This window comes from Salvia hispanica, chromosome 1 (genome assembly GCF_023119035.1).
Source record: "Salvia hispanica cultivar TCC Black 2014 chromosome 1, UniMelb_Shisp_WGS_1.0, whole genome shotgun sequence".
NCBI lineage: Eukaryota > Viridiplantae > Streptophyta > Magnoliopsida > Lamiales > Lamiaceae > Salvia > Salvia hispanica.
Window position 1 is genome coordinate 27,172,736 of NC_062965.1, and position 26,312 is coordinate 27,199,047.

The following is a 26,312-nucleotide window of genomic DNA, read 5'->3' on the forward strand; positions in this document are numbered from 1 at the left end:
GTGTGTGAGAGAGAGAGAGATGATTGTAAAGAAATGGAAAACAAGCAGATAAACAGTAAAGTATTTTTAAATTAATTATTTAAAAAATACTTCCTCCGTCCATGAACGAATAGGAGTCTCATTTTTATTCGGCACGAGTTTTAAGAAATGTTAAAAAAAGTGAATGGAAGAAAGTTAGTGGAATAGGGTCTCACTTGTATATATTAGTTTTAAATGATATGTGGGTGGAATGAGTTAGTAGAATGTAAGGTCTCTTTACCATTTATAGTAATTATGAACCGGGACTTTTATTTATGGACGGACCAAAATGGAAAAATGGGACTCCTATTCGTGGATGGCTGGAGTAATTATCTAAAGATGGGAAAAGAGAGAAAGTGGAGGAAATGGGTCCAATTAAAGCAATTGCCTGAAGAAAATGATATTGTGGTGTATTACTCCCACCGTCCTTAATAATTTGGTTAAAAAAGAATAGGTTAAAAATTTTCGAGCATTAAAAATAAATACAATTAATTTAGTAATTTCCCAATCAAAAGTAGCTAAATTATAAGAATGAAAATATTAATGTAAGTCGATGGGTTGATGATTTTGAATTATTTCTAGCAAACTAAACAAATCATCAATAGAAAGGCTAAAAATAATAAGGTTGAATCATACGCAAACACAATAATTATTCTTAGATTAAGAAAGTCTCCACATGCATTCCAACATGATTTTATTGCATCCAGCTGTATACACAACTCTCCATCTCTTTCTATACATATTTAATATTTTCTTCAATTAAATCCTTCTACTACTCCTACTATTTTCCTTTTATTGGTGGGTGTGGTTTCGGGTGAATATTTTATATTTTTCATGCACTTTATTACTATATAATTTAAACGTTTCAATATTGTAATCAATAAAATTTATTGTTTTTTAAACGTTTCATACACTTTATTACAGTATATTGATAGATTGATACATGTAGAAGTAGAAGTATTTTCTTTAAATCATTATAATCTTATCAATACAAGGTCTACCATCGAAGTTTATATACATGATTTTCAATAATTTTTTCATTAGGTTTATATATTTTTTAATTTCGTTTAATTCATAATAAATATATTTTCTTATTTTTTGAAAATCAATTGGCCCGTGCATAGCACGGGTGGTAAAACTAGTATAATTTAAACGTTTCAATATTGTAATTAATAAAATTTATTGTTTTTTAAAGGGTCGATAATGGTTTTGTATTAAACATGTGATGACTCAACCCATTTAATCTTTTGAATGGATCGGGAGCTTGTTACTTACTTAACCGGACATCATCATCGAACCAGGAGTATTATTTTTAGGGATAAAATTTACATTTATTATGAAAAAAGTCATAGTATTTAATATATAAAATTTATTACTCTAATATAGTTTAGTTGCAGCCAAGAGCTATTTTTTTTTGGATAAAGTTATTTAATTTTGCTATTTTACAAGAGTTATTATAATTTTGAAAAATATCCATTTTAATTAATACTATCAATAAAAGCATTATTGTAACAAATAAAAGTTTATAGTTCTAGTAAAATAAAATTATTGCTCCAATAAATAAAAGTTATTATTCTTATGAGTAAAATTTATTATACTAGTGAATAAAAGTTTAGGTTTTTTCGAATAAATGTTACTCCTAAATAAAAGTTATTATTTTGTAAATAATGGTTATTATTCTTATGGATAAATAATTTTGATCTAATGAATAAAAAGTTAGTATAGTATTAATTTTGTGAATAAAAGATGTCAACCAAAGTTACATTTTTGCTAAAAACTTTCTTTTATTGTGAATAAAGTTGGTGTTTTAATAATAATAAAAAAAAAGTTATTCGTTCAAACTAATAAAAATAATACAATTCTTGTAAAATAAATTTTATGTGAATAAAAATTACTACTATTTTTTTGAATAAAGATTATTAGTTTCATGTATAAAATTTTATTGTAATAAAAAAATTCATTGATCTTGAGCATAAAAAATATTTTTCTTGCTAAAATGTTATTTTTATAATTTAAAATTACTGTTATTCAGAATAAACTATTTTGAATAAAATAATTATTTTTAAAAATAAAAATTACGAATGTATATAAATAAAAGTTTAGTTTCTTATAGTAGATAATAATTTTAATCATAACACATAAAAGTTATTATTTTTATAAATAAATTAAATTTTTATGAATAGTTCAATATAAATTTGAATTACCCTGATTTATCAATTAATAAGAAATTAAAAATGTTTATGGCATATAAAACTTGACAGAAGAATCAAATTTTTTCGTAAATGGTACAGATAGTGTAAAACTAGGAAAACTAAGAACTGTATTTTTTATTAAATTATTAATTTATTTAAACTAAAATTTATGAAGATTAGTTTGATCACCATTATTTGTTTTCTAAATGATGGTAGTACATCATTAAATTATTCGTAAACTAAATATACAATAAATATATAAATACAATGATATTATAGTATTTTATTTAAATATATATATCCATAAATAAATGCAGTATAAAAAAGAAACAAAATTGAAAATGTTGATCATAACTAATGTGGATCTCATGAAAGCAAATTACTCCCATACATAACTCCAAAGTTTAATTATATCCTTAAATAGATCTAATTAATATGCACAATTAATGTAAAGGGTAACATAGTAAACATACAATACATAAATTTAAATAAAAATATAAAATAATCTAAAATAACTATTTTAACCTCATTATAGCATTATGGCTTGGAGACATTATGTCTCTAAAACATTTTCCTATTTTTAAATAGTGTCCATAGTATGCAATTGGGGGAGGCATATTTGTTGCATTGAATTTAGTTTATTTATGGCTAATTGCAGTTATGAAGAAATTGAATGTCCCCTTTATCGGGTCATCTAACCAAAATGTTGGATCCATAAACTTTAGGAATTAGAACATGGACTTCCTCAAATAAAACAATAGCTTCATATTTCAGCAATCAAAATTAATCCCCTCTACTAAATTCAAGACAAAATCATAGATTCAAAGTAATATAATAGCCAATATTTGTTATTTATTTCTTTAAATTTTATCCATTCAACAATCAAATGAAAATACAAGTTATAGGACTATCAAATGTATGCAAGAAAACATGTAACTCAATTGAGTCAAAAGTTGAGAATAGTTTTACAAAAGCATGACAAAGTTAACGTCCCGATGAAACGAGGGATTCTTTGTTTCGGTGAAGAAGTTTCCACAAATGCTAAACGAAAAGTTCATTGAACGCAAAAATTAGAAATAATAATTCTACAATAAGAATTAAAAGATTAGACATATGCTTATAATTCTACAAGCCAGAATCAAAGAAGCTGTATAACATATAAATTTAGCGATGAATGATAGTTCGATATAAACCACTTATTTTAGTAGTAGGAATTGAGCACAACATAGTAACTTATTCAAATTGAGCATAAACATTTTTCTCCAAATTTTGCAAATGCAACAACATACCAAATGACCAATGACAAACTAGAAATATGATATACCCTAGGTGGCCTGTCTTTGTGAAGACGATCATGCACGCAAGTGATGAAAGGAAGACCTACTTTGCGGAACGACAGGAGTCGGCGCGCAAGAACGTGGAGCGCGCATTTGGTGTGCTCCACCTCGATGGGCGGCAATTAAGGGTCCAACGCGTTTGTGGGATGTCAGATGCGTTTCCCAAATAATGTACGCCTGCATTATCCTGCACAACATGATCGTCGAAGACGAAGGCGTACAACCGACTAGTTGGGCCAATGACGATGAAGTCGGTCCAAGCCACGGAACGGCCACCCCTAGCGTACGACGTGGGGTACCTCTCGATGAAGCCGGCCGCCTCAAGGAATTTGACATGCGCCAAGTGGATGCTCATATTCAACTCCAAAAGGATATAATTGAAGAGTTGTGGGCACGGAGGACTGCACGGTGATAGTTTTTTTTCTTTATTATGTAATTTTTTTTTATCTATGTACCTTTTTTAATGCAATTAATGAATTTTCTCGTATATGTCTCGTAAATTTAATTCCGTAATTTAATCGTAATTTTAATTTCGTAAATGTAGTATTGTTTGAATTATTTTTATTGCGGCTGGCCTATGGCTGACCTAAATCTAATGTGGCAGGTGGATTTTTAGTGCTGCTGACGTGGCAGGAAGAGAGAGTGGCTGGCCTATTTGCATTGGAGATGCTCTAAGCAAAACACATTTCACTTTTCTAAAGTACTATTTGATAAGCTGGACTAGTTGAGTAGTATATGAAATGGATTTAAGAGATTTGATATTTTCTCTAGGCCCACGTAATCGGTTCTCCGGTTCTCGGGTACCTGAAATCGGAACCGGAACCGGAACCGGCTGGGTAATTGAGAAACCGGGAACCGAAAAATCGGTTCCGGTTCCGGTATCGGTTTTAATGTTCTAAAAAATTCCGGTTCTGATTCTACCCAGAACCGACAGATTCTTACTCGGAACCGAATAATAAATCAATTTTAGATTTTCAATTTTAGATTCTAATAATATTACGAATGTCAAATATAAATATAGTACATAACTTTTCCTAATAAATAATAATTGAATATCAAATATAAATATGGTACGTAACTTTTTCCTTATAATATTCATAAGTAATAATCGAATATCAAATATAAATATCGTACATAACTTTTGCTAATAAATAATAATATTATATTTATAGGATCTTAGTATCTTATGGTAAGTTTAAATTACTCCTATCTTACGGTAAGTTTAAGTTGAATTATTATTTTTTAAGTATTGGAATATTGGATGATAAATATTGTTATCTTGTTGATTTGTATTTTTGTGTGATTATTTGAATTTTTAGGTATTAATTGTATATTTCTAGATGTTGAATTATTTAAAAAAAATTAAAATGAAAACTATAAATCGAATCCGATTTGTAACCGGAATTGGCCGGTTCTTACCCGGTCGGTTCCGAACCGAAACCGGCTGGATCCGGTTCCGGTTTTAGGATTCATGACAATTTATAACCGGGTAGCCGGTCAAACCGGATCAGATAGAACCGGAACCGGCCGATTAAGCACCCCTAATTTTCTCCAACAACACTTTATTTTAACTTGTCAATATATTAAAATGGTTACAACACATATTTATAGGTCTTGTTTCCCTATTATAGAATTTTTTTATTCTTATATTTTATATCTAGATTTTACCCTATAAAAATCTGGATATTTTTATCATAAATATCTAGATTTTCTTTATTATTATCAAACTTTTCTTTTATTCCAACAAAATCAACATATATGATTATTTATTGGGTTAATAGCTTACAAATACACCAACTTTAGGTCAAATACAATACTAAATTGATGAACACATAAAATTTTAATAATGTTTATGAATATTAATATAAAAGTATATAATACGATGATATGGAAAATTAAACGACTTTTCAGTCTAAGAAATTAAAAAATTAAAATATAAATATAAATTCAGTCAAAAAGAACAATTAATAATTTTTTGAAACTTTATACTAATTTATTTGATAAATTTTGAAAAGCGTAAGACAAACCTAAAATTACCTATTGAATCTTTAAGCATATGACCTTTATTTTATAATTAAGTTAGCGGTCAATTAACTACTCCATTAAGTTAATATCGAATCATCGATAGATCAATATATATTTAAATGAAATATTTGTAGACCTAATTATCTCCCTCCGTCTAGAGTCATGTTTTTTTTTAAATCGGTCAGGAGTCACGATTCATTTTTACTATTAATAGTAATAGAATCTCACATTCCACTAGTTCATTCCACTTGCATTTCATTTAAAAATTAGTATATACAAATGAGATTCATATACCACTAATTTTCTTTCCATCCACTTTCCTAGCAATTAAACCTATGCCGCCAAAAAAATGAGACTCCTATCCATAGGAGAGTACAAACTATCATAATATAAAAGTAAATATGTTGATTTAATAATACAATTATTTAAGTCTAAAACAGTAAATCTATACAAAAAACAATAAAAAGAAAGAAGAATATTTATAGAAAATAAAGAATTAATATTAACACGAATTTGACAAGTTTCTACCTTGATTATCTAGAATACACATCACTTTCACAGTTTAAAAAATATTAAAGATGTTATTTATTGCTTCTCTTTCTTCATCAAAGTCCATAATGACTGAAACTTTCCGTAAGCTCCATTTCTTCTTTGCCCGACCTCACCTCACTCCGTTGTGGTCCAGCACCCCACTGGAGCGGCGGCGGCTTGGCCTAAGCTGGCTCCATCGCCGAATTACAGTAGTCTGATCTCTTTGTGTCAATGAAATTCCCTGAGCAACACTTCCATTTCATCATTCCAGAAGCAGTAAATGCAGAGTAAGCCAGGGCATGAACTTGAAGTTGGACAGCAAATTGGACGATCTGAATAGACCAACAACACAGACCGGAACATATCCAGGCGGAAAGCGAGGCAAATATTGCAGAAGATAGAACGGCCAGTTGCTAACCCATTTAAAGCTGCCGTGAACAGTGATTTGCGTCCAGTCGCATAAATGATCTCAATAAAGGTGAGATGAAGGCACATAGTTGATGTGCACAAACAAAAAGGGTCTGTACTTCCCAAGTTGCTGGTCATCTCTGAGGATCTCCGACTCCATATCACCTGCATCCAGAGGAAGAAAAGAATATTGCAGATTTATATATAATTCAAGTGTTGTGTCGTTGCAGTACATTGATGCCAAGCTTTATATACGATAACTGGAAATCGATTGATAGTACATTACCTAATCAAATATCAGGCTGAATGTAAGCTCACATCCTTTCTATACAAGGTAGCCACCTTAATCATGTTAGATTTAGCAGCATCCAAAAATGGATCTGATTCAGTAGCCTTGTTGAAGCAGAACTTAGCTTCTTCTAATTGACCCTCAGCTATGAACACGAGACCGAGATTATTATAGGCAGGAGCATAACCAGGCCTCAGTTCAAGAGCCTTGCTGAACATTGCTTTAGCGCTTTCATATCTTCTCATCTGGCGACAAAAGTTCCCGAGGTTGGAAAATATAGCAGGCGCTTGTTGAGACGTAGCTAATGATAGGGCGTGCTTATACACTTCTTCAGCATGGGTAGATTCCTCAAGAAGCTGAAGAGAGATGCCTGATATGAAGAAAGGAAGAATTAATCGACTACAAGCAGCATTCTACAGAGGCAAAAGCCAGAAGTCATGATTACCAAGATTTGACCATGTATAGACACAGTCATTAAGACGAGTGACTGCAGACTTGAAGTATGTCTGAGACATTTTAAGCTGCTGTGTACAAAGACAATGAAGCCCAATTTGGTTCCACTGTAAAGCATCATCAGGGTCTTCTCCTATAGCCTGATGTCAGGACATGAAAATAGATATTAGCATTGTATTCCTCTTTAGTGGCCCACGCAAATACCTAATTTTCATACACCACTCTCATTCATTAATCAACAAGAGGAAAGATAAGGTGAACTATTCCAATTCAATCTTCTAAAGTTCTAATATCACATTCATATTGAGATTTGAGACATTAAAACCACCAATGAGTAAGGGTGCGAATAACAACCTGTTTTAGACTGCTCATGGCACGATCTTTAACTTCCAACAATTCCCTAGGATCAATTTCAAACACTGATGCAATCTCATGTTGAGCCTTGTGGACCAGAGCAAGACCTGCCCATGCTATTGGAGGTTCAATATGGACCGGATCTCCTTCTCTTATTACTGAAGCCATCTCATTTCCTGCCCAAGTAAGCTGTTCATTAGGATTTTGGGATCTTTCAGCATCTCTGATTCGGTGAACTCCAACAGCAAATCGTGTGGCCAAACAATTTGGATCCAGTTTTCCGGCCTAGAGTAAGAAGGACAGCCATAGGATGTGTAGGATTGTTAAAATAAGTTCAAATAGCTTTACTGAATATTCTCCATAATGCACTAAATGGAACATCTGGAGAAAAGGAGACACTATATCCTCCATTATCGAATATTCCTACCTATGAGAAACCAAACAATGGTACCTTTTTCTGCAGAAGGCCGCTGTAAAAGTATGGAAGTTCTAAGATTCTGTTCAAAAATTGCAATGAGCTAAAAGTACCTTTTCTAAGCATTTTCCAGAAGTTCTGTGATCTCCAATCAAATTATACGCATTGGCCAGATTAGTCCAAATATGAGCTGCTCTGGGGTCAGATTGTGCCCCTGCTAACAAACAATCCTTAGCAATGCAGACTGCTGAAACATGATCCATAGAAGTTTGAGCATCAGCATTAGCCCCAGCACCTATACATAGCAGAAGGAATAATTAATATTTCTTTTTTACGTCAAGGTTGTGATATAAAAGTGCTGATTTAAGTTGAAATTTAAAGTGATACCTGCAATAACTGACCCATATTTGATTAGAAGGAGGGCAGCATAATTCACCAAAGCTGCAGGATGATTTTGATCCTTTAAAATCAAATCCTGGAGATACTTCTCTGAAAGTTCCAAATCTCCACTGCAGCACACATTGCAACAAATATTGTATCAGCAAACTGGAAAAATTCATGTGCGCACATATGACCCCTGTTGACTTTGGAGATGACAGAAAGAAGTAGCAAAACAACTATACTAATATACCATCAAGTATTGGTATATTGCATATTTGTAATATACACCAAAGATAACAGAATATCCCGATATATTCCTTCTTACCCTTGAAGATATGCAATTCCAAGGTTTCCAAGCCCATCCAAGTAGTCAGGGACAATCTCCAACAAAGAAGAAAATACAGATATAGCACTCTAGGAAGACCACAAGTCATGTTAGATATACAATGCCATTATGTTCAAATACACATCCCATTTGACAAACAGTTTATCACAAATTGCACCTGCAAGCGACCAGTTCTAAGAAGAATTAAACCTAACGTGTTCCAGACAGATGCCTGCCTAACATCTGATTCAATGGACTCCCTCAGTTTGGAACAGATTTCATCAAGTTCGTGAGGTTCAAGTTCTTTATCTGAACTAGAATTCTCCAGGCTTTCTAGAAGTATACACTGTGCATGCAACAAGGAAATAAACAAGTATCAGCAAAGAGAAAAGTAGTCAAAGAAAGTGTTGAACACAAAAAAATCTCAAGATGTAATGTGAAGTCAATCAAAGTTACTTTGTGACAGGAATAATAATACTACATGATGCTTATTGTATATTCATCAAATGAAACTTTATTCACCTGAGCATGGTGAAGCTGCACCACAGAAAGCAAGTCTGGTCTATCGATTTCTTCTTCAGAACGAAGTAATATCTCCACGGCTTTTTCGTAAGCCAAAATAGCCTGTGGTAGTCATTGAAGTGGATATAAAATAGATACAATCAATTGGACGAATGGACATGCCCAATGGTACCAAATCAGTACCTTTTGAGGTTGACCCATCCTTTGATACATCAAGCCAAGTATGAAATGAGCATGCATATTCTTTGTCATCTTCCGAGCAACATGTACCAAACCCTGAAAACTTATAAGCTTATCAAGATGCATCTAAGTGAAACTGGCATAGTCATGAAAGAGCTGCATGTATACATTATCGGTTGATGAAGTCTCTTGTCTTATGCTCTTTTTTAAAGATTAGATGAAGGAACACTGCGAACTCATTAACGATGCTGCATGTATACATTATCGACAAAACCCGAGTCATCTTAAATGTGATACATAACAGTGGTTGACTATTAATAGCAGTAATATCATCAATCTAATAGACTACAGAAAATATATTAATAGGAACTCAGACACTTATTCCAAGAGATCTAAAAAACACATACGAGCTTCTAAAAGGATGAGGATGAGAATGAGGAAAGAACTTACAGTCTTAAGGCTGCTAACTTTTTCCTCACGGGTAGTGACCCCTTGACCACTTTGGTCAGCATCTGTGTCTGCGCCAACAGAATCTGGAAGGAACTCCACCTTAATATTTTTCGTGCGGCTCCTACCGACTTTCTTCGACGAGGAAGTCTCCATGTCCAGTGCATCAGCATCTTTGGCCATAAAGGCCGGTTTTTCTACAACCGTCTCATCAAGAGCTATCCTAGAAACCAAAAGAACCGTCAGTAGGAATTCGAAAAACTGCAAAAAGTTGATGCTATGATGTACTACGTATTCTTTTATTTGAGTTGACAGCTTAGGCTCAAATCATAAAACTGTATTCTTACTTCTTTGTACTTCTTTGTACTTCTTTCGTTTTTATAACTGACAGAGCCTTAGACACAAGATAATAGGAGTAGTAAACACTCACACAACTTCAAAGTGCACACGGAGTACTATCTTTTTTTTCTTGTTGATGAAGGATACTATACAAACATTCTTAAAAGCACACACTTCAGGTAATCAGAGACAACAAGCACTTTTCATAAGATACACCCAAGTTTACTGTTCACCAATCACTATTCCATATAATGTCAGTAAATGCTTTCAGAATCTCTTGGAATAGCAGGACAATCCAAGGCACACATCACTAATCAGATCACACTGGATCAGATTAAAGCAAAGTCATGAACCGTATTCAAGTTATGACAAAGCATACAACATTCAAGCCAGATCCCCGTTTCCAGTCATACCATAACATAAGACCTCGTAAACAAAATATAATCCGTCAGGAGCCAAAATTAAAGAAGAAGAGACAACACAAAGCCACCTTTTCCCAATCATTATCTCAATTAACTGACACTTGCACGAATTTACGTAAGCAATGCACCAAATCTCAAAAAGGCGAAATAACAAAAACATCGACACAATGAGATCGTTACTCTGAAAAACATAACTCAATTCAAACCTAAAACAGCTATCTCAATATAATTCGTGCGCAACACAGCTCAATCGTGCACACACACACACACAACTGAATTTGAAATTCGAAGAAGCGTTGAAAAACTTCAGAGGCGCTAAATTGAGACCTTGAAATAGGAAGTGAAGGCGAAGCGGAAGAAGCGAAAGCATAGTTTTCGGAGTCAGGCGGGTCAACGTTGAGGTCAGCCAACACAATCGGTCTCTGCGGCGGCGGTTTCATGGAGGCGTCGGCGGCGAGAGTTTGAGTGAAGGAAGCAAGGGCGCCGGCCGGAGGGCTGTGGCGAGACATTGCTGAGGAGGTGTTCGGAAATTTGGAGACAGCTGCGAAATTTGTTGACGGACGGAAGAAATAGGTTTCGGTTTGGGGGAAGGGCAGTTTAGACCTTTGCATTTTTCTTTTGTTTATCCACTTTTTTCAACTTTTGCCCATTTTGGTCAAATAATCGAGATGCTTCTTCCATGTTCATCAGAGCAAAAATTGAGTGGTCTGTGCAGGGCAAACTAGTCAAATCACTAATCATAATCTTATCTGATAACACGTAGGATTAGATACATCAATCATCATTCACTGTTTGATCCACTACTTGACTACTTCTAATTGAAAAAGTGGATTAGTGATAAATGTACGTACATAATCTAACTTTTCCATTTCCAATTTCCATAATAAACTCCATCTAAATTCCAAACTTAAAATCATTCATACTTCCACCTTCCAAAATATAATCTTTATCATAGAAGACGCATGTTTAAATACGAGTAGAATAAAAAATAAGATCCACACTTATCCGAGAATGAACTAGTTTTAGACAAAACCAAAATATAACTACTCCTTCAATTACAAAGTAACTCATTTTTTTTGGACGTCTCCCTTAGAGAGTGATATATTTTCTAAAACATAAATATCATGTAGCATTTTTTACTTTCTACTTTACTCTATTCTACAATTTAATTCACAAAACAATATAGCATAAATTTTCATATCAATTAGAATAAATGCTTCACTCAAATTAGTACGGAGAAAATATTTTTCAAACATAGAAAACATATTGGTATATGATCTTTTCCTCCTAATAAATGTGACTTATTTTTTCCATTTTAAGACAAATAACATGACTTTTTAAAAGAATTATAGTAAAAAGTAACTCAAAACTAGTAAACATTAAACACAAAATCATGAATCTAGAACCATATAGGAGTACTTTAGAAGTGCATTTCCATCGAATCTAGATTATAATGACTGAAAAATTCAAACATGCAGCAAAAAAGTGTGCAACTGATCATAAAAGCAAAAAAGAGAAACCTAAATTTTTACACCAAGATTATAAAAGATAACACAGAAAGTGTATCATATCAGGAAGGATCAAGCATCATCACATCATCATCCATCCAGTACATAAAAGGAAGAAATGAAAAGGGCAACAACAGGCAGAAAGAAACAAGGCTAGAGTATGTGTTCCTTCTCAAGTAAATGCATAGCAAAAACCCACGCCACATATCAAACAAACGACTGAAGGAGCCAACCATGCTTCTTCGCGTGTTCCTGGTAGAACGTGAACTTATCCTTAGCATTTGGGATGTCGAGAGCCAGATCGTCGAGGCTGTCTTTGATCCTGTTGAAACCTTTCGTCATCTGGTTGATGGTGATCAGGCCCTCCCCGAAGCATTCTTGAAGCAGTTCCAGCATCCTGTCATTTTTCTTCTCCATCGCCATGACTAGTGCCTTCTTCACCACTTCATGGTTGAAGAAAGGCATGCCCAGATCGCGAATGCACTGGCAAGCCTCGCTCACAACCCCACCACTTTCGTATTCCTCGAGGAGCTTCTGGATCTTGTCCTTTGCATCCTCCACAGCCCAGCCGGTGCCACCACCCCAGCACCTGAGGATCCTCTCGCCAGCATGGCGTGCTGCTATGAGTGACCTAGCCATGCGCACGGTTTCACTGCCACTGCACTTTGGTGGCAGCAAATGGGTGATCTCTTCCAAGTTCAGAGGTGCGAGGACATCGTCTATGACAGCTCTTGCTAGGAAAAAGGCAAGCTCGTTCGATGCATCTACAATGTCAAGGGCAGTGTCCTCTGCTGACTCCAACAGCATCACAAAACCATTTACCATGTCTTCTGTTGTGAAGATCTCAATATGAAGTGCCGAGAGCAGAACAGATGCCATTTCCTTCTCTCTGTTCTTCCTGTCCATTGCCAGAGTGATGAGCTTCTTGAGAAAAACTGGATTATATTCAGGCATCCCTAGATCTTCCAGACTCCGAATTAATTCAGGGATGTCATCCGAGTGGAAGTATTCGTGAATTATGGACACAACTTCTTTCTTGTAGCGCCTCAATTTCTCATCATTTTCATCTGGTCCAACCCCGTCATCAGCTGAAGATTTATTGAAAGATGCATCAAGCCAGCCTTCGGATATGGCACGAGGAACAAGGAACTGAAACTTTTTCTTGGCAGAAGGTATGTCAAGGGCGAGATCATCAAGGCTCTCAGCTAACCGACTAAAACCTTTCACCATCTGGCTTGAACTTATTAGCCCCTCGTCTGCAGCTTCCTTTAGCAAATTTAGAATGAGAGACTCTGCACTTTGATTCTCCATAGCTATAACTAGAGCTCTTTTGACAACTTCATGATGGAAAAATGAAACACCTAATTGTCTAATACATCTACAGGCTTCAGAAGTATCTCCACTTTCAACATATTCTCGTAAAAGGTCAGCAATCTTTTTCTTCACCTCATCAGCAGTGCATTGAGTACTTCCACCCCATCGTCTTTCAACAAGCTCCGCATGGTGTGGAGCTGATAGATAGCTCTTCTCAGCTGTTTGTAGCACCTGAAATCCCTTGGAGCTTTCTGGGAGCAGTCGTCTGGCCTTGGTGATGAAAGCTGGGGGTAGAATATCATCTACCACTGCTCTAGCAATGAATAAAGCAATGACATCAACAGCATCCAAGATGTCCACAGTCAGATCATCAGCAGATTCAAGCAGCATGAAAAAACCCTGACTAATTTGGGCTGAATTTATGACATCAGCATACAGCGCTGAGAGCAAAACAGAAGCCATCTCCTTCTCTTTGTTATTTCTATCCATAGCCAGGGAAACTAGCCGCTTGATAAAGTACGGATGATACTCACTTGATCCGAGTTCCCTAAGATCAGAAGCAGCTACATCAACATCACCCGTGCTAAAGTATTCCTCAACAAGTGAAACTACAGCTTTCTTGTACTCATCCAGGGGATCAGAAACAGTTGATCCAACAAGCTCATAAGGCTCCTGTTCAAGTCATAACAACCCAATATAGTTAAAATAAGCTGCGAACTTTCTTTCAACAGAAGAACCAGAATCCAAATAGCCAAAGAATTTACAAACCGCCAGAATAATTATTACCTCCCCACTGTCGTAGTTGGGATCATTCCTATCAAGGAAAGACTCACCATCAGTGTCAAGTAATTTTCCCCAGGTTCCTTTACCACCAGCACCATCTATTATCAAAATCAGTCAAGTTAAGCATACACAAAACAAAAGAAGCAGGGAAAAAGAAGAGTTTAGGCTCAGAGAAGATGGAGAATCAAACATGAAAAATATCTTTATGAGACATTAGGTACAAGACATAAAACCATAGAGGAAGGTAGTGATGTATATGAGAAATACTAACTGGCCCTTCACACAGCCACAAACGTTAAGAGCAAAGCTTGATAGCATACTTTTGTGAAAACATGCGTACCAGACTGAAATGAAGTTGAAAAGAACTGCAAAACAAAGATCAAGCTGAACCCCATAAATAGGGCCTATTACCTAAGAGCAGCCTTTCCAACCGATGCAAGGTTCAGTTTCATGTGGAAATACATAATTATAGATAGAAGTTAACCATCTAGCATTGCTATAACATTTCTTGATAACTAGTTAGCAGACATAACATCTCTGTGATACCATCCCTCATTCAGCTGACAATCTTCCCCAGTTACATTATACTATAACATTAAGAGCAGAATATCGATCATGACAAAAACAATACAGAAATAACATATAAAAGCTAAATTAAGGTAATTCAGAAGATAGTGACACAAAAACTTGCGCAAAAACATAAAGCAAGCACGACCTGAACCATCAGTTTCAAACATGAGAACACATCCCCTCCCCAAAAAGAAAATAGCATATAGCCAGCCTTGTTCATACCAACTAATCCAGTTCATAGTGAATACTAAACACCATTTTCTTATAGTACCAATACGTAACAATATTTAACTAACCTAACCAAGAAATATCAACATACAATCCACAAAATACATCACAACCAATATATAAAAACGCCAAGAAAACTCAAAAATACTGAAAAGAATACACACATAAATGCATACCCTTCTTCACTCTAACAGCTTTCCCCGAGTGTGAACGGCGCACGTGCCTCACCGCCACCCCTCCCCCCGCGGCAGAATGTCCTCCTCCAGGCGCCTTGACATGGTTGTGCTCGAACACCAGAGACGAGTTCTGACCGGGAGACTTCGGCCCGGGAGATTTAGGCGACGACGCCATAGACAATGACGACATCACCTCCGCATTCTGCGACGCTATTTTCAGCATCTCCCTCTGCTCCTCCGTAAGAAACCCCTCGCGGCTAGCCATCTCGCCCTCTCCTCAGCAAAACCCTATCCAAAACAAACAACACATCAACAAAAGCGCGATAATCAACAATTTCATTTCCAATCGAATATCCGAAGCTTAATCCAATCGAATAACCGACTCAAATCGGGTCCGCGATCCCTCACCTCTCGCGAGTCGACCAAAATTCCTCCGTCCTTGGCTCGGATCTCGAGCCAAGAGAGGAAATAGCAGCAACTGGAGAAGCAATCGAGACTCCGATCTCGAAACGCGCAGAAACACACGCCACTGCGTGCACGAACGCGCGTGCGGATTTCCGCGGTGGAATCACTGTGAAGGGGAAAACTGTATGTATATGTATGTATTTGTCTTTGCGCTGTGAGAGAAACTGCAGATAGAGAAAGAGAGAGGGGAAGTGGATGAGAACGAAGTGATATAAATAGGGAGGCTTCGGTTATATGTACACGTCATCACCTAATGAGGGCGTCCACGTGGCTTTGGCGCTTTAAGCGGGTTATTTCGCAGCTTCCCTGCGGTTACGTTCTCTGCTCTTCCCTGCGATTTCATTTTCAATCGCGTTTTTTGTTTAGGATGTGAGTTGCGGCGAGCGAAGGGTGTGGTTAGGGTTTTTGGGGGTTGTGAGTGGAGTGAAATTACTGGAGTGCCCCCGGGAAGTGGTGCTTGGGAATTAAGTAATGTGATTAAGGGAAATGAAATCGTGATTAGTACGGCAATTAAGAATATGGTAAAGTTGCTCTAATTGCGTTGTTGATTTTTCTTTTCACATTCTTGGAGAGGAAGAAATAAAATTATTTAATTATTTGCAAGATTTCAAATTATAAGTCGGTAATAGGATGTATTTTTCTATAATTCAATTCTTTCTTAATTTTATCATTATATGTCATTAATTATACAAATAACATAAGATCAAAGCTTGAAATTTGAATTGTTCATTTTCAATATAATTTCAAGAAATGAATAAAAGAACAAATTGTTGTAGCATATTATTTGTAAAACAAATAACATCAATTATTTTTTTCAAGATATTAGTTTAAATCAAATAGATAAAATAAAATAATTAATGCTAACATGACCTTAATGAGAATGATGTTCATAAATAGTGTTCATTTAAAATATGCAGTATAACATCCCTTTATATACATATATATTCTAAATTAATATGTTTCACTTTATAAAGACAAAATGAGATAGTCAATTGTGCAAATCAAACGGGGGCGATGAACTTAATTTGTATAAATTGTAATTAATTTTATTAATTCCAATAAAATATATTTAGAGTAATATATTGAATTTGACTATGTTAAGTGCATTTACTGAGATTTATACGGTATAAAAAGAGGAATATTCGTGTAAGTTATATTGTGCGACGTCCTCGTGTAATTGATAACAAATTGTCTTAATTCGTGGAAAATATTGAAGTACAATGTTGGATCAAAATTAACTAAAATTTATTGAAATTGTGAATAGACAATATCTGAATTCCACTATCCATTTGCATATTTTGCAGTTTGCACAACAACATTAAACAGTAATAAGTAATAACAAATATATCAAATGCTAGTAGCAAAAATTGTTAGGTCAAATTGGCTGAGAAAAACAACTAAATTTGGTCAAATTATGACAATTTTAAAAAATAATTAATTATAAGTATAATTTTAATATTTTTTTTCTCAATTATCATATATTTTTGTATTTTAAGAATATTGTGTATGGCATGGAGTCGAAATCAATGATTTTTTTACAAAATTTATACTATCATTCACAAAAGGTATTTGTTTTAGTATGAAAAATATGAAATATAAGATTATATTAAAATATTTTGGCTTCTAAATCATACTCCCTTCGTCCCACATTAGAAGTCTTATTTGAGTTCGGCACGAGTTTTAGGAAATGCAAAGAAAGTTGGTGAAAAAAAATAGTGGAACGTGAAATCTATTAACATTTATGAAATATTCCAACCGAAACTCTAAAGTGAGACACTAAAAAATGGTAAACCGGGACTCTTAAAGTGAGACGGAGGGAGTAGTACAGAATTTTCCTCAATAATCGAGATGACAATTGACAAATGCCAAAGTTAATTGATATTTTTTAAAATTGTGAGATTGGCCACAATTTAACTAGGGGTCAACTAGTCTACAAAATAATATACCAGTACTATTACTCATTTTAAAAATTGCAATGCTATGCAATTGATTTAAGTGTTCGTAAAACTTATTTTTTTAACCCACTTCACAATTGCGGGAGTAATTTTTATGGTAATTCGCCCTAGTGTGAGGTGGGTTGAAAAAACAAATTTTAAGTTCCAGAATATACTGTTGAGGTGGGGAAACATTTAAGCTAATTGTATAACGTTACTATTTTTTAAATAAGTAAATATTGGCATAAATGGATATGAACTAGGTCAAGTTCCCGCGTATTACTATGGAGGGCGAGAGTATTATTTTGTATATTGATTCTCCCCGCATATCAATAAAATATTAGTAAAAGAGAAGAAGAAAAAGAATGTGAGTATTACTATGAGACAGGGAGAGTATTATTTTGTAGATTGATTGACCCTAGTTAGTCTTGTTTCGGGGTTAAAATTCTAGCAATATATGAAAAATAGAGTTGATAAAAACATTCATTTGCCACTAATAATGCATTAATAAATTATTATTGAATTCTATAAATTTTATGAATGAGATTTCAAAGAAAAGTTAACAGAACTACAGAAGTCGTTGTATATTAGTCCATGGATTTTTTCCTAGTAACATAAATCAGCTGTTTTTGCTACAAGATGTTCCCACCTTTTCTAATGACTCACTTTGCAGCAGCGCAGTGTAGGGCGTAGTCGACGAGCCGCTCGTCGCGGCCGTGGTGATGCCGTAGCTGCCATGCCTGCATATTAAAAGCGCGCTTAGGTTCGTACTCAATCCTATGAATAATCATCTTATTAGAGAGAAAAACCGGCATCACCTTTCGAAAAGGAAATGTGGCGGTTCTCCAGCAACGAAACCTCGTGTGCTCGTTTGATCTGGTAACATAGATGATAGTGAAACACGAGATATAATTAATAAATAAATAAAAATGCGTGCACATGCACGCAGATGATAGTGAAACACTAGAGGCATACAAAAAAATCTAGTGCACGTGCCCGCAGATGATAGTGAATCACGAGATATAATATACCAAAAAACAATATGTGCACGTGCACGCATATGATAGTGAAACACGAGATGTGTACAAAAAGGAGGATTCTCGTGCACGAGAGGGCATTACCGTGGTTTACATCCTGACTGATCAGGCAACGAGGCGTTGGGAGCGCCGGCTTCAATGCTCAACGCGTTGCCCTCACTACTCCGGATGGTCTTGACCATCTCCTTCTTACGGCAACATGAGCACGAAACCTGAGAGCTACACTCGGTGGAGCATGTCTCCACGCACCTATCCCTCGTTCTCACAGTCGTGAGAGTCGAACCAGAGTTACTCGAACCATTGCTACTGGATTTCTTCACCTTAAAAAGCACTTTACGTGAGCAATTGAGCAAGCTTAGGCACGGCTTCTTCGCCTTCCCCTTCCTGCTCGAGCCATCGCGAGACAAGTTTATCCTGAGCTCCACATTGTAGCCCAGTATACTTTGAAGCACACCAGCAATCTCCTTCCATGATTTCTCAGCCCTAGATGCGTGGTCAGGGTGATCAAACTCGAGCTCTGCCACGGCAATCCTTGCTGCACAAATGAAGAGCTTGAGCGAATCATGATTCGGCTTTGGATGCACGAGGCAAGAATCGAGCTGGATTACCTTGGGACAGACGGACAGAGGCCAAGTTCCCGTGTTTGAGGAGGAACTTCTTGAGAGAGTTAGTCACGCACATCCCAGCTGCTCGTATCCAGATCAGATCCAGAGTTTCCCGGTCATACTTTGTGTTTGCAGATTCAGCATCCACACAAGCACATCCAATGGATCGCTTGAAACTGTCGCTTGTTGAAGACGAGCTCAGGAGATCACCATCTGCAAAGTTCAAGTCAGCCATAGTAGTGTATGCCTAATAAAAGTGACTCGTTTTCCTTTTTGGTCCGACCCACTAAAAGTGACTTATCTACACTAGATTCCATACTACTTACTTAATACACAAAATGCATCTTTCTGAATATATGTATCCAATTTACGAGCCACATTTATGGGGATGGAGGGAGTATGGAGTTTCAAATCATCATAACCGATCCTCACCTTGTGGGACTAATGACCGCGTGCTTAGCCTTGGATCGCTCCCCTCGTTTGAAGCTGCAGAGCTCAGCTGGAGAAGAGCCACAGTCAGCCAAGTCATCTGGTTGTTCGACATCCTCAGCTGTTTCTCGGTTTGTGACAGTATCTTTAGAGCGTGGCTGAGCTGGCGCGTGTCGTCTTCAGCTGAACAAAAACAGATTATTTACCTCAACAAAGCAAAATCCTCAGTTAACATAGGCTTGATATAGCATCAGATGTTGCATTATGCAGCCTGACTGCCCAAAATCTGAAAAAAGTTCACAATGATCGAAGGAAAAGTATAACGAATCATACAATTATCTGCTCCGAAAAGCTTCCTTCTCGTCTCCGAAACTCCATCAGAGGGGCACTTTCCGGCAAGAATGTCCATTATGAGGCTTGCCAGCTGCGATGTAAGCTCCAACGGATCTACCCCCGACCCCATAAGCTCTCTGGCCTTTCTAACCGTGTTCGAGGCATCAGATGACATTGCCAGATACAGCAAATCGAGCAATTCATCATCAGAAACGACTCCACTCTGCAGCAACGAGCAACAAATTAGACTCAAGATCCCAATAGTGCTAAATGAATCAAGAATGTTTAGCACTTACCACTTCATGAACCAATGAAACTGTTATTTTCTTCCCGAGCAAGCTCAGCTGATCGACCATCATCTCTGCATCACGCAGCGAACCATCTGATCTACTTGCTATGAAGCTCAAAGCATCCTGGTCGAAATCAAGAGCTTCTTGAACACATATCTTCCCCAACTTGCTGGTGATGTCAACTTCCTTCACCTTCTGGAAATGGAATAGTTGGGATTTTGTTAAGGCACAACGCGGGAGCTTGTCAAGATTTGGAGTGACCATTATGAAGACAACGTGTCGAGGAATCTCCACAAGCCCATTCAGTATAGCTGCCCACGTCTCCCGCAGCAACAGATGGCACTCCTCGATGATATACACCTTAAACCGTGATAAAATAGGAGGGATCCGAGCATTCTTCATTAGCAGTCTGCACCTTTCCGTTTTGTTGATTCTCACTGAGTCCACTTCCTTCGCGTCTATGCTCCTACCCGAGAAGAACAAGACACATTCCTTGCATATGCCACATGGTCTTGTAGACTCGGGACATAGGCAATTCAATGCAGCAGCGAAGATCCTTGAAGCTGATGTCTTCCCAGTTCCTCGTGGCCCGTGGAAGAGATATAGAGAAGCTATCTGCCTCCTAGAGACGGCATCTGATAGAGACGTAGCCACTCTGTTTTGCCCTATCAATTCACCAAATGTTTTAGGCATGAACTTTTGGCAGAGACTTCTTGGAGTTTCCACATATGGACTAACTCCTTCACAGTTGTGCCTAGAGTCGATGCTCTCTCTCGTTGCATCGTCCGACAAAAGAGGCCGTTCTTCGACATCAGCAAGAAGACTAGGTCCTCTAAGTTTCCGACCTCTTGACCAACAACTGCTTATACCACATCCTTGATGGCAAGACTCCATGAAACCAACATCTTCTTCACGTTCCTTTCGAGCTTCACCATAAGACAAGCATGGGCTCCCTGCACTGCTCAGTCCATCAAGCTCCGAACGCCACAACCCATGCCTCTTCTTGACTTGCCTCAGTTCATCATCGCCTTCATTACACGAAGCCCCACCCTCACCCGAAGGTGTTGCACTGGTGAACTCAAAATACTTGTCACCATAATCCTTACAGTATCTTTCACTCAACGCCTTGCTCTCACACGCCATCGCCAGGTCAAGTGGACGTGCATCCATCCCTTCATCACACAACGACCTCCGGTGTGTAGATTCTTTTTTTCCAACCATGGCCCCTAACTTACTATTTCTGGAACCATAATACAGCGCCGAGCTTCTTAATCCTAGACCATCATCATCATCACCCTCACTAGCTCTATTTTCAAATCCTAAAGTGATTGCATCATTCGAATACGCCTCCCAATTCACATTATCAACCAAGGCATTCAACTTGCTCATGGAGTTTGTGGATGGATCCCGAAGAGACCTCACTCTCCTAAGGGCTATCAACGTTCTCGACAAAGGGACATCGACAGAATGCCGCCTCCCATCCATCCCTCCGACTAAAACAATCCACACTACAGCATGTGCTAGTCAAGAGAATTGCAATGTCAACCTGAAAATCACCAAAACTAGGCATTCAGACAGTGACATTCTTAACTTAAACCTCAACCTTCCTTGAACATGAAGAAAAGATGCATAACAAGATTCTCAAGCTAAAAGAAGAGCTAGTCAAAGATATACACAAACTTCAATCACTCAAAAAGCTATGATTTTGACTGTATGTACTTACAAGTAATAAAGAAGCTAACTGTAAGGGAGGCAAAGCAATTTAATTAGAAAGCAACATACAATAAGTACAGCAGAATGTACCACTTTTTTTCACACAACATCAATAGTTCAAAAAAACCACAATTGTCACCATTTTTACCTGAAACACACAAACGAAGAAAAGAGAAAACAAATGTGAATATAAAAACTATAAAAAAATCTATGAGAATATATTAAAAATCCCACCTACACAGCTAAGCTACAATTCTGCCCCAGCAAGATTTAAATAATGGAACAGTCTTGAAATTTGAAAAGAGGAAACATAAACAATTGGAATACAAATATTGACACACTATATAAAACCTCATACATTGTTAAAACAAGGCAAAAAAGGACAAAAATTTGAAAGGAAAAAACACACAAAACCTGTGGATTGAAGAAGAAGCTATAACTACGTTGTCTGCTTGCCCTTGGAACCCACCACAAGAAGAAAAAAATTCAAACGAAAAAGCGAGATTTCGGAAGACCCACAAGCCAAGATTACATTTTTTTCCCATACAACATAACTCCCACTTAAACAAACGAGAGAGTGACGGTGGTGGTGAAATGGGGGAGAAGAGAAGGAATCATTCTTGAACTCACGTGATGTCGATTCTCTTCTCCTATTTTAATTTCTTATTTTATTGAATAAGTTGCTGTGTGATGATGTTTCCTATTCTGCTATTTGAATTATTTTATTGATTAATTGGGATGAAATGGGTTTAACTGCTTTGGTCTGTTATTAAAACTAGACTTTGATTGAAAATATTAATAACTTAGCTTGTTAAATATGTTGGGTAAGTTATTGATTAATTCAGAATATTTATTTTATGTGTAATTTTCATTTTATCAACGAATCTTCATTCTTACTTTATTTCTTTATTTTTATCAAATTATTAATAAATTATTAAGTGTTTATTAATTTATAAATATTTAAATATAACTTTTTGAAAATGAATACTGAAGCATATAATTACTTCAGTGACTTAAAAATTTTGTTAGTGATACAAGAAGAGATACGAATATCTTTAGATTCCGAAGATTTCAACCGAGTACGTCGCATAATAGATGATATACTTAAGAAATGACACGAGATTTTAGGAGACGTTGTTTTGTGTGTTAAATGGGAAGAGAAAATAATATATTTATATTAATGTGAGAGAGAGCTTTTTTTAGAAAAAGAAATGTGATATTTTTTGTGGGACAAACTAAAAAGGAATGTGTGACATATAGGACGGAGGGAGTATGATATTTTTGCATATATTGATTAGTTGATTAAATTAAGAGAGAATTCGGAAAAAGGGATTCATTTCGCTGATCTTTCAAAATTAGGGATTAAATTCGTCGACCTTCCGGAATATGGAATTAAGGCATGCGAATTTTTCAGAACAAGGGTTTTTTGAGTTTTTCTCATTTTTCTATTCTTTTTTCTTATTATTTCACTTATAAAATATATGAAATGACCAAACTACCCCATAAATTATTGAGGAGCAGAGCAGGCTTAGCTTGAGAGATTGTGTTTATGCGGTTGAAGAAGAAGAAGACGGTAATGAAATTAATGGGGTTATCGATGGTATTTTAGGATTAGATTTGACGCCATTGTATAAAGCTTATCACATATACATCAAACTCTAGGGCTTGGGGATAGGTTTAGGCAGTATTATTTAGAGAATAGGAAGTTGCAGTTGACTTCTGATTTCCTAGTGTCGTCGATGACCCCTTTTCTGGAGTCTCACCAAATGTTTTTGCTCAAATCGCTGGGTTTTTCATAGTGGAGGATCGGGTTTTGAGGACTGGAGGAGGGCTGATAAAGAAGATGGAAGTGGAGAATTTGTGATGAAGATGTGTTCTGTGTTAGAAGATCAGTTTTTTAGGATGCAAACAGCAAATCATTTGTTGTTGATTAAAGATTATGTAAGTTTGCTGGAGTTACATTGCGTAAGTTTGGGTATCCGATTGATGCTTTGCTTGATGTTCTTAGCAAACATAGGGATAAGTATCATGAGCTACTGCTGTCAGATTGTCGTAAGCAGATGGCTGAGGCTTTGGCTGCTGATAAATTTGAGCAGATGTACATGAAGAAAGAGTATGAGTATTCCATGAATGTGCTTTCGTTTTTTATGGTATTGGCAAGATTGCACTGAGTGATCAAGTAGCCAACTTAGCGTAGCATGCCATCGTGTTACTGCGACGAACTGACAGAGCAAATCCATCACTCAGGTAAGTCTGCAATTAGAATTGGGATCAATAATTTATGGGTAGTTTCGTCATCTCATATGTTTTATAAGTGAAATAATAAGAAAAAAGAATAGAAAAATGATAAAAACTCAAAAAACCCTTGTTCTAAAAAATTCGCATGCCTCGACCACATATTCCGAAAGGTCGACGAATTGAATCCCTAATTTTGAAAGGTCACCGAAATTAATCCCTTTTTTCGAGAGAGTGTGATATTTTTGCATATATTGATTAGTTGATTAAATTAAAGTATATTGTAGCAACAATATCAATTAAAAAAGTATTTTCTGAAAATTTGTCAAATAAGCTGCAAAAATATGATGGGTGGTGGATGGTTGAGAGATATCTAGCTCAATACACAAATAGAGTAAGTGTCCACTATAGGAGCGCCGCGGCTTGCGGCTCTTGAATTTTTTTTTAAAAAGTTTTTTAATAATTTTGAAAATTCTTTATAAATACCTCATTCCAAACATTTTCACTTCACACACATTTTTAATATTTTTGAATTTTTTTTATAAATTTTTAATTTTTTTTATAAAATTATGCAGTTTTTTATAATTATTATAGTTCGATAATTTTTATTATAGTTAAATTAAAATATCTCAAAAAATGAAAAAAAATTAATATTTGGTGGCTTGGACTTGTCCACTATAGTGTGAACAAGTTTTTTGGTGGCCTAGCTAAGTTTTGTGACTTGGCCCGACCAACTATAGTGGATACTCTAAAATATTCAGTACTATTACGAATTTACAATACAAAAGAAATTTGACTATATTTTTTAGATATAAATATCTTTACGAATCACGTGTCACTTACAACATAAATATAAGATTTTTAAAAATATTATATTTATTAGTAATTACTACGTAATAATATTATAGCTTGAGTCCACGAGTTTTGGTTACTGGATCCATCATTGCAATTAAATGTACAAACCCATAACTGCTAATAAACAGAGGTCGATAAATCACGTAGTTGAGAGTGGTGGTGATGAGGGGGGGAATGCAGTAAATGCCATTAATGACTGATGGTGAAATGCATGATTGAATAATATACCGAATATAGTTTAATTAAATTTTACACTCCATATAGTAATTCTTGATAAAGTATAATTTTTATTTATTTTAGCATGCATTCTCATGTTCCACTCTTGTCAAAGTTCCACTGCAATTGCTGCAGTTTTTTTTTTCTTTTTTTCGGATTGAAGGGGTATTCTTGAAATTTCATGCTCTGACATGTTTTCTTTCGCAGAAGCAGATGGTGTTTAAATTGGTGAGGACGAAATTCACATGAATAAAATGTTTAGAAGTAGTATGTTTATTTGAAATTAGTTAGATTAGAGAGAAATGGGCGTTGAATTTTAAAGGTTTGCAAGGATTAAATAAAGAATTTGAGTAATTGTTGTATAGAGTGAAGGTTATCTTCTTAGGTGCTTAACAAGTTAATCCTAATATTATTGCGTGGCGGTGACTACTGATCCTAGAGTTATAGTAGGTTTAGCCTAAATCATCAATTTCGAGTTCTGTTAAGTTATATAAGTTGAACATAGAGTAGATGAGGTAAATAGGTACATATAATAGGATATTATTAAAATGCAAACATCATATTAAAAATATTAAACCTTGTTAATTGTGTTTATTATATAAAAATGTTAAAATTTAGTGGATAATAAATATAAGTAAATAAGAATAAAGTAGTGGAGTGCTATAATTTGACTGATTATAATTAAAATATTAAAATTACTAATTAATTGATAAATATATTATTAAATCAAATTATTAGTTAGTGTAGAAAAAAATTTATGTTTTTGAAAATATTGGGTAGAATCTTATTGTTAGTTAGTGTACTACTTAGTACTTTTTTCACTATAGTGCAGTGTTATTTATTATTCGGGCCAGGCCCGCATTTTACATAATTGGTTAAAATATATGTCAGCCCACAAGCAGCCTCATTTACGTCGGCCTGATTGGAAGTTGATCTCTGTTACTCCAACTGTCCACACAACTTCTAAATAATTAATGACTCAA

The 26,312-nt window shown here is 35.7% G+C and overlaps 3 protein-coding genes across 8 annotated transcripts; all 3 read right to left on the reverse strand.

Moving 5' to 3' along the window:
- Positions 1–6,032: 6,032 nt before the first annotated feature.
- On the reverse strand, positions 6,033–11,325 carry LOC125201530 (probable UDP-N-acetylglucosamine--peptide N-acetylglucosaminyltransferase SPINDLY). 3 transcript variants are annotated; one of them, XR_007172928.1, is made up of 13 exons: positions 10,966–11,325; positions 9,881–10,100; positions 9,434–9,526; positions 9,251–9,352; positions 8,907–9,074; positions 8,729–8,817; positions 8,410–8,531; positions 8,136–8,317; positions 7,608–7,892; positions 7,246–7,393; positions 6,798–7,170; positions 6,522–6,676; positions 6,033–6,344 (listed from the first exon to the last, which is right to left on the reverse strand). XR_007172928.1 is itself a non-coding variant. In XM_048099683.1 (12 exons), exons 1-11 carry the CDS (start codon positions 11,247–11,249, stop codon positions 6,809–6,811), a joined length of 2,055 nt encoding a protein of 684 aa, XP_047955640.1. In that variant the 5' UTR covers positions 11,250–11,325; the 3' UTR covers positions 6,033–6,676; positions 6,798–6,808. The 3 variants fall into 3 exon arrangements, 2 of the variants coding, with proteins under 2 accessions (XP_047955640.1, XP_047955641.1); XM_048099683.1 differs by having other exon boundaries at positions 6,033–6,676; XM_048099684.1 differs by having other exon boundaries at positions 6,033–6,676; positions 9,881–10,095; positions 10,966–11,323.
- Positions 11,326–12,177: 852 nt separating this feature from the next.
- Positions 12,178–15,869, reverse strand: LOC125202455 (MA3 DOMAIN-CONTAINING TRANSLATION REGULATORY FACTOR 1). Its single transcript, XM_048100850.1, has 4 exons — positions 15,626–15,869; positions 15,218–15,505; positions 14,247–14,341; positions 12,178–14,132 (listed from the first exon to the last, which is right to left on the reverse strand). Exons 2-4 carry the CDS (start codon positions 15,480–15,482, stop codon positions 12,354–12,356), a joined length of 2,139 nt encoding a protein of 712 aa, XP_047956807.1. The 5' UTR covers positions 15,483–15,505; positions 15,626–15,869; the 3' UTR covers positions 12,178–12,353.
- A 2,247-nt stretch (positions 15,870–18,116) lies between these two features.
- Positions 18,117–22,574, reverse strand: LOC125202454 (protein STICHEL-like 2). 4 transcript variants are annotated; one of them, XM_048100846.1, is made up of 8 exons: positions 22,438–22,574; positions 20,317–21,856; positions 20,021–20,243; positions 19,691–19,870; positions 19,262–19,471; positions 18,738–19,188; positions 18,435–18,492; positions 18,117–18,356 (listed from the first exon to the last, which is right to left on the reverse strand). In XM_048100846.1, exons 2-8 carry the CDS (start codon positions 21,793–21,795, stop codon positions 18,279–18,281), a joined length of 2,679 nt encoding a protein of 892 aa, XP_047956803.1. In that variant the 5' UTR covers positions 21,796–21,856; positions 22,438–22,574; the 3' UTR covers positions 18,117–18,278. The 4 variants fall into 4 exon arrangements, with proteins under 4 accessions (XP_047956803.1, XP_047956805.1, XP_047956806.1 ...); XM_048100848.1 differs by lacking the exon at positions 22,438–22,574 and adding an exon at positions 22,258–22,327; XM_048100849.1 differs by lacking the exon at positions 22,438–22,574 and adding an exon at positions 22,034–22,099.
- Between the last annotated feature and the right edge of the window lie 3,738 nt (positions 22,575–26,312).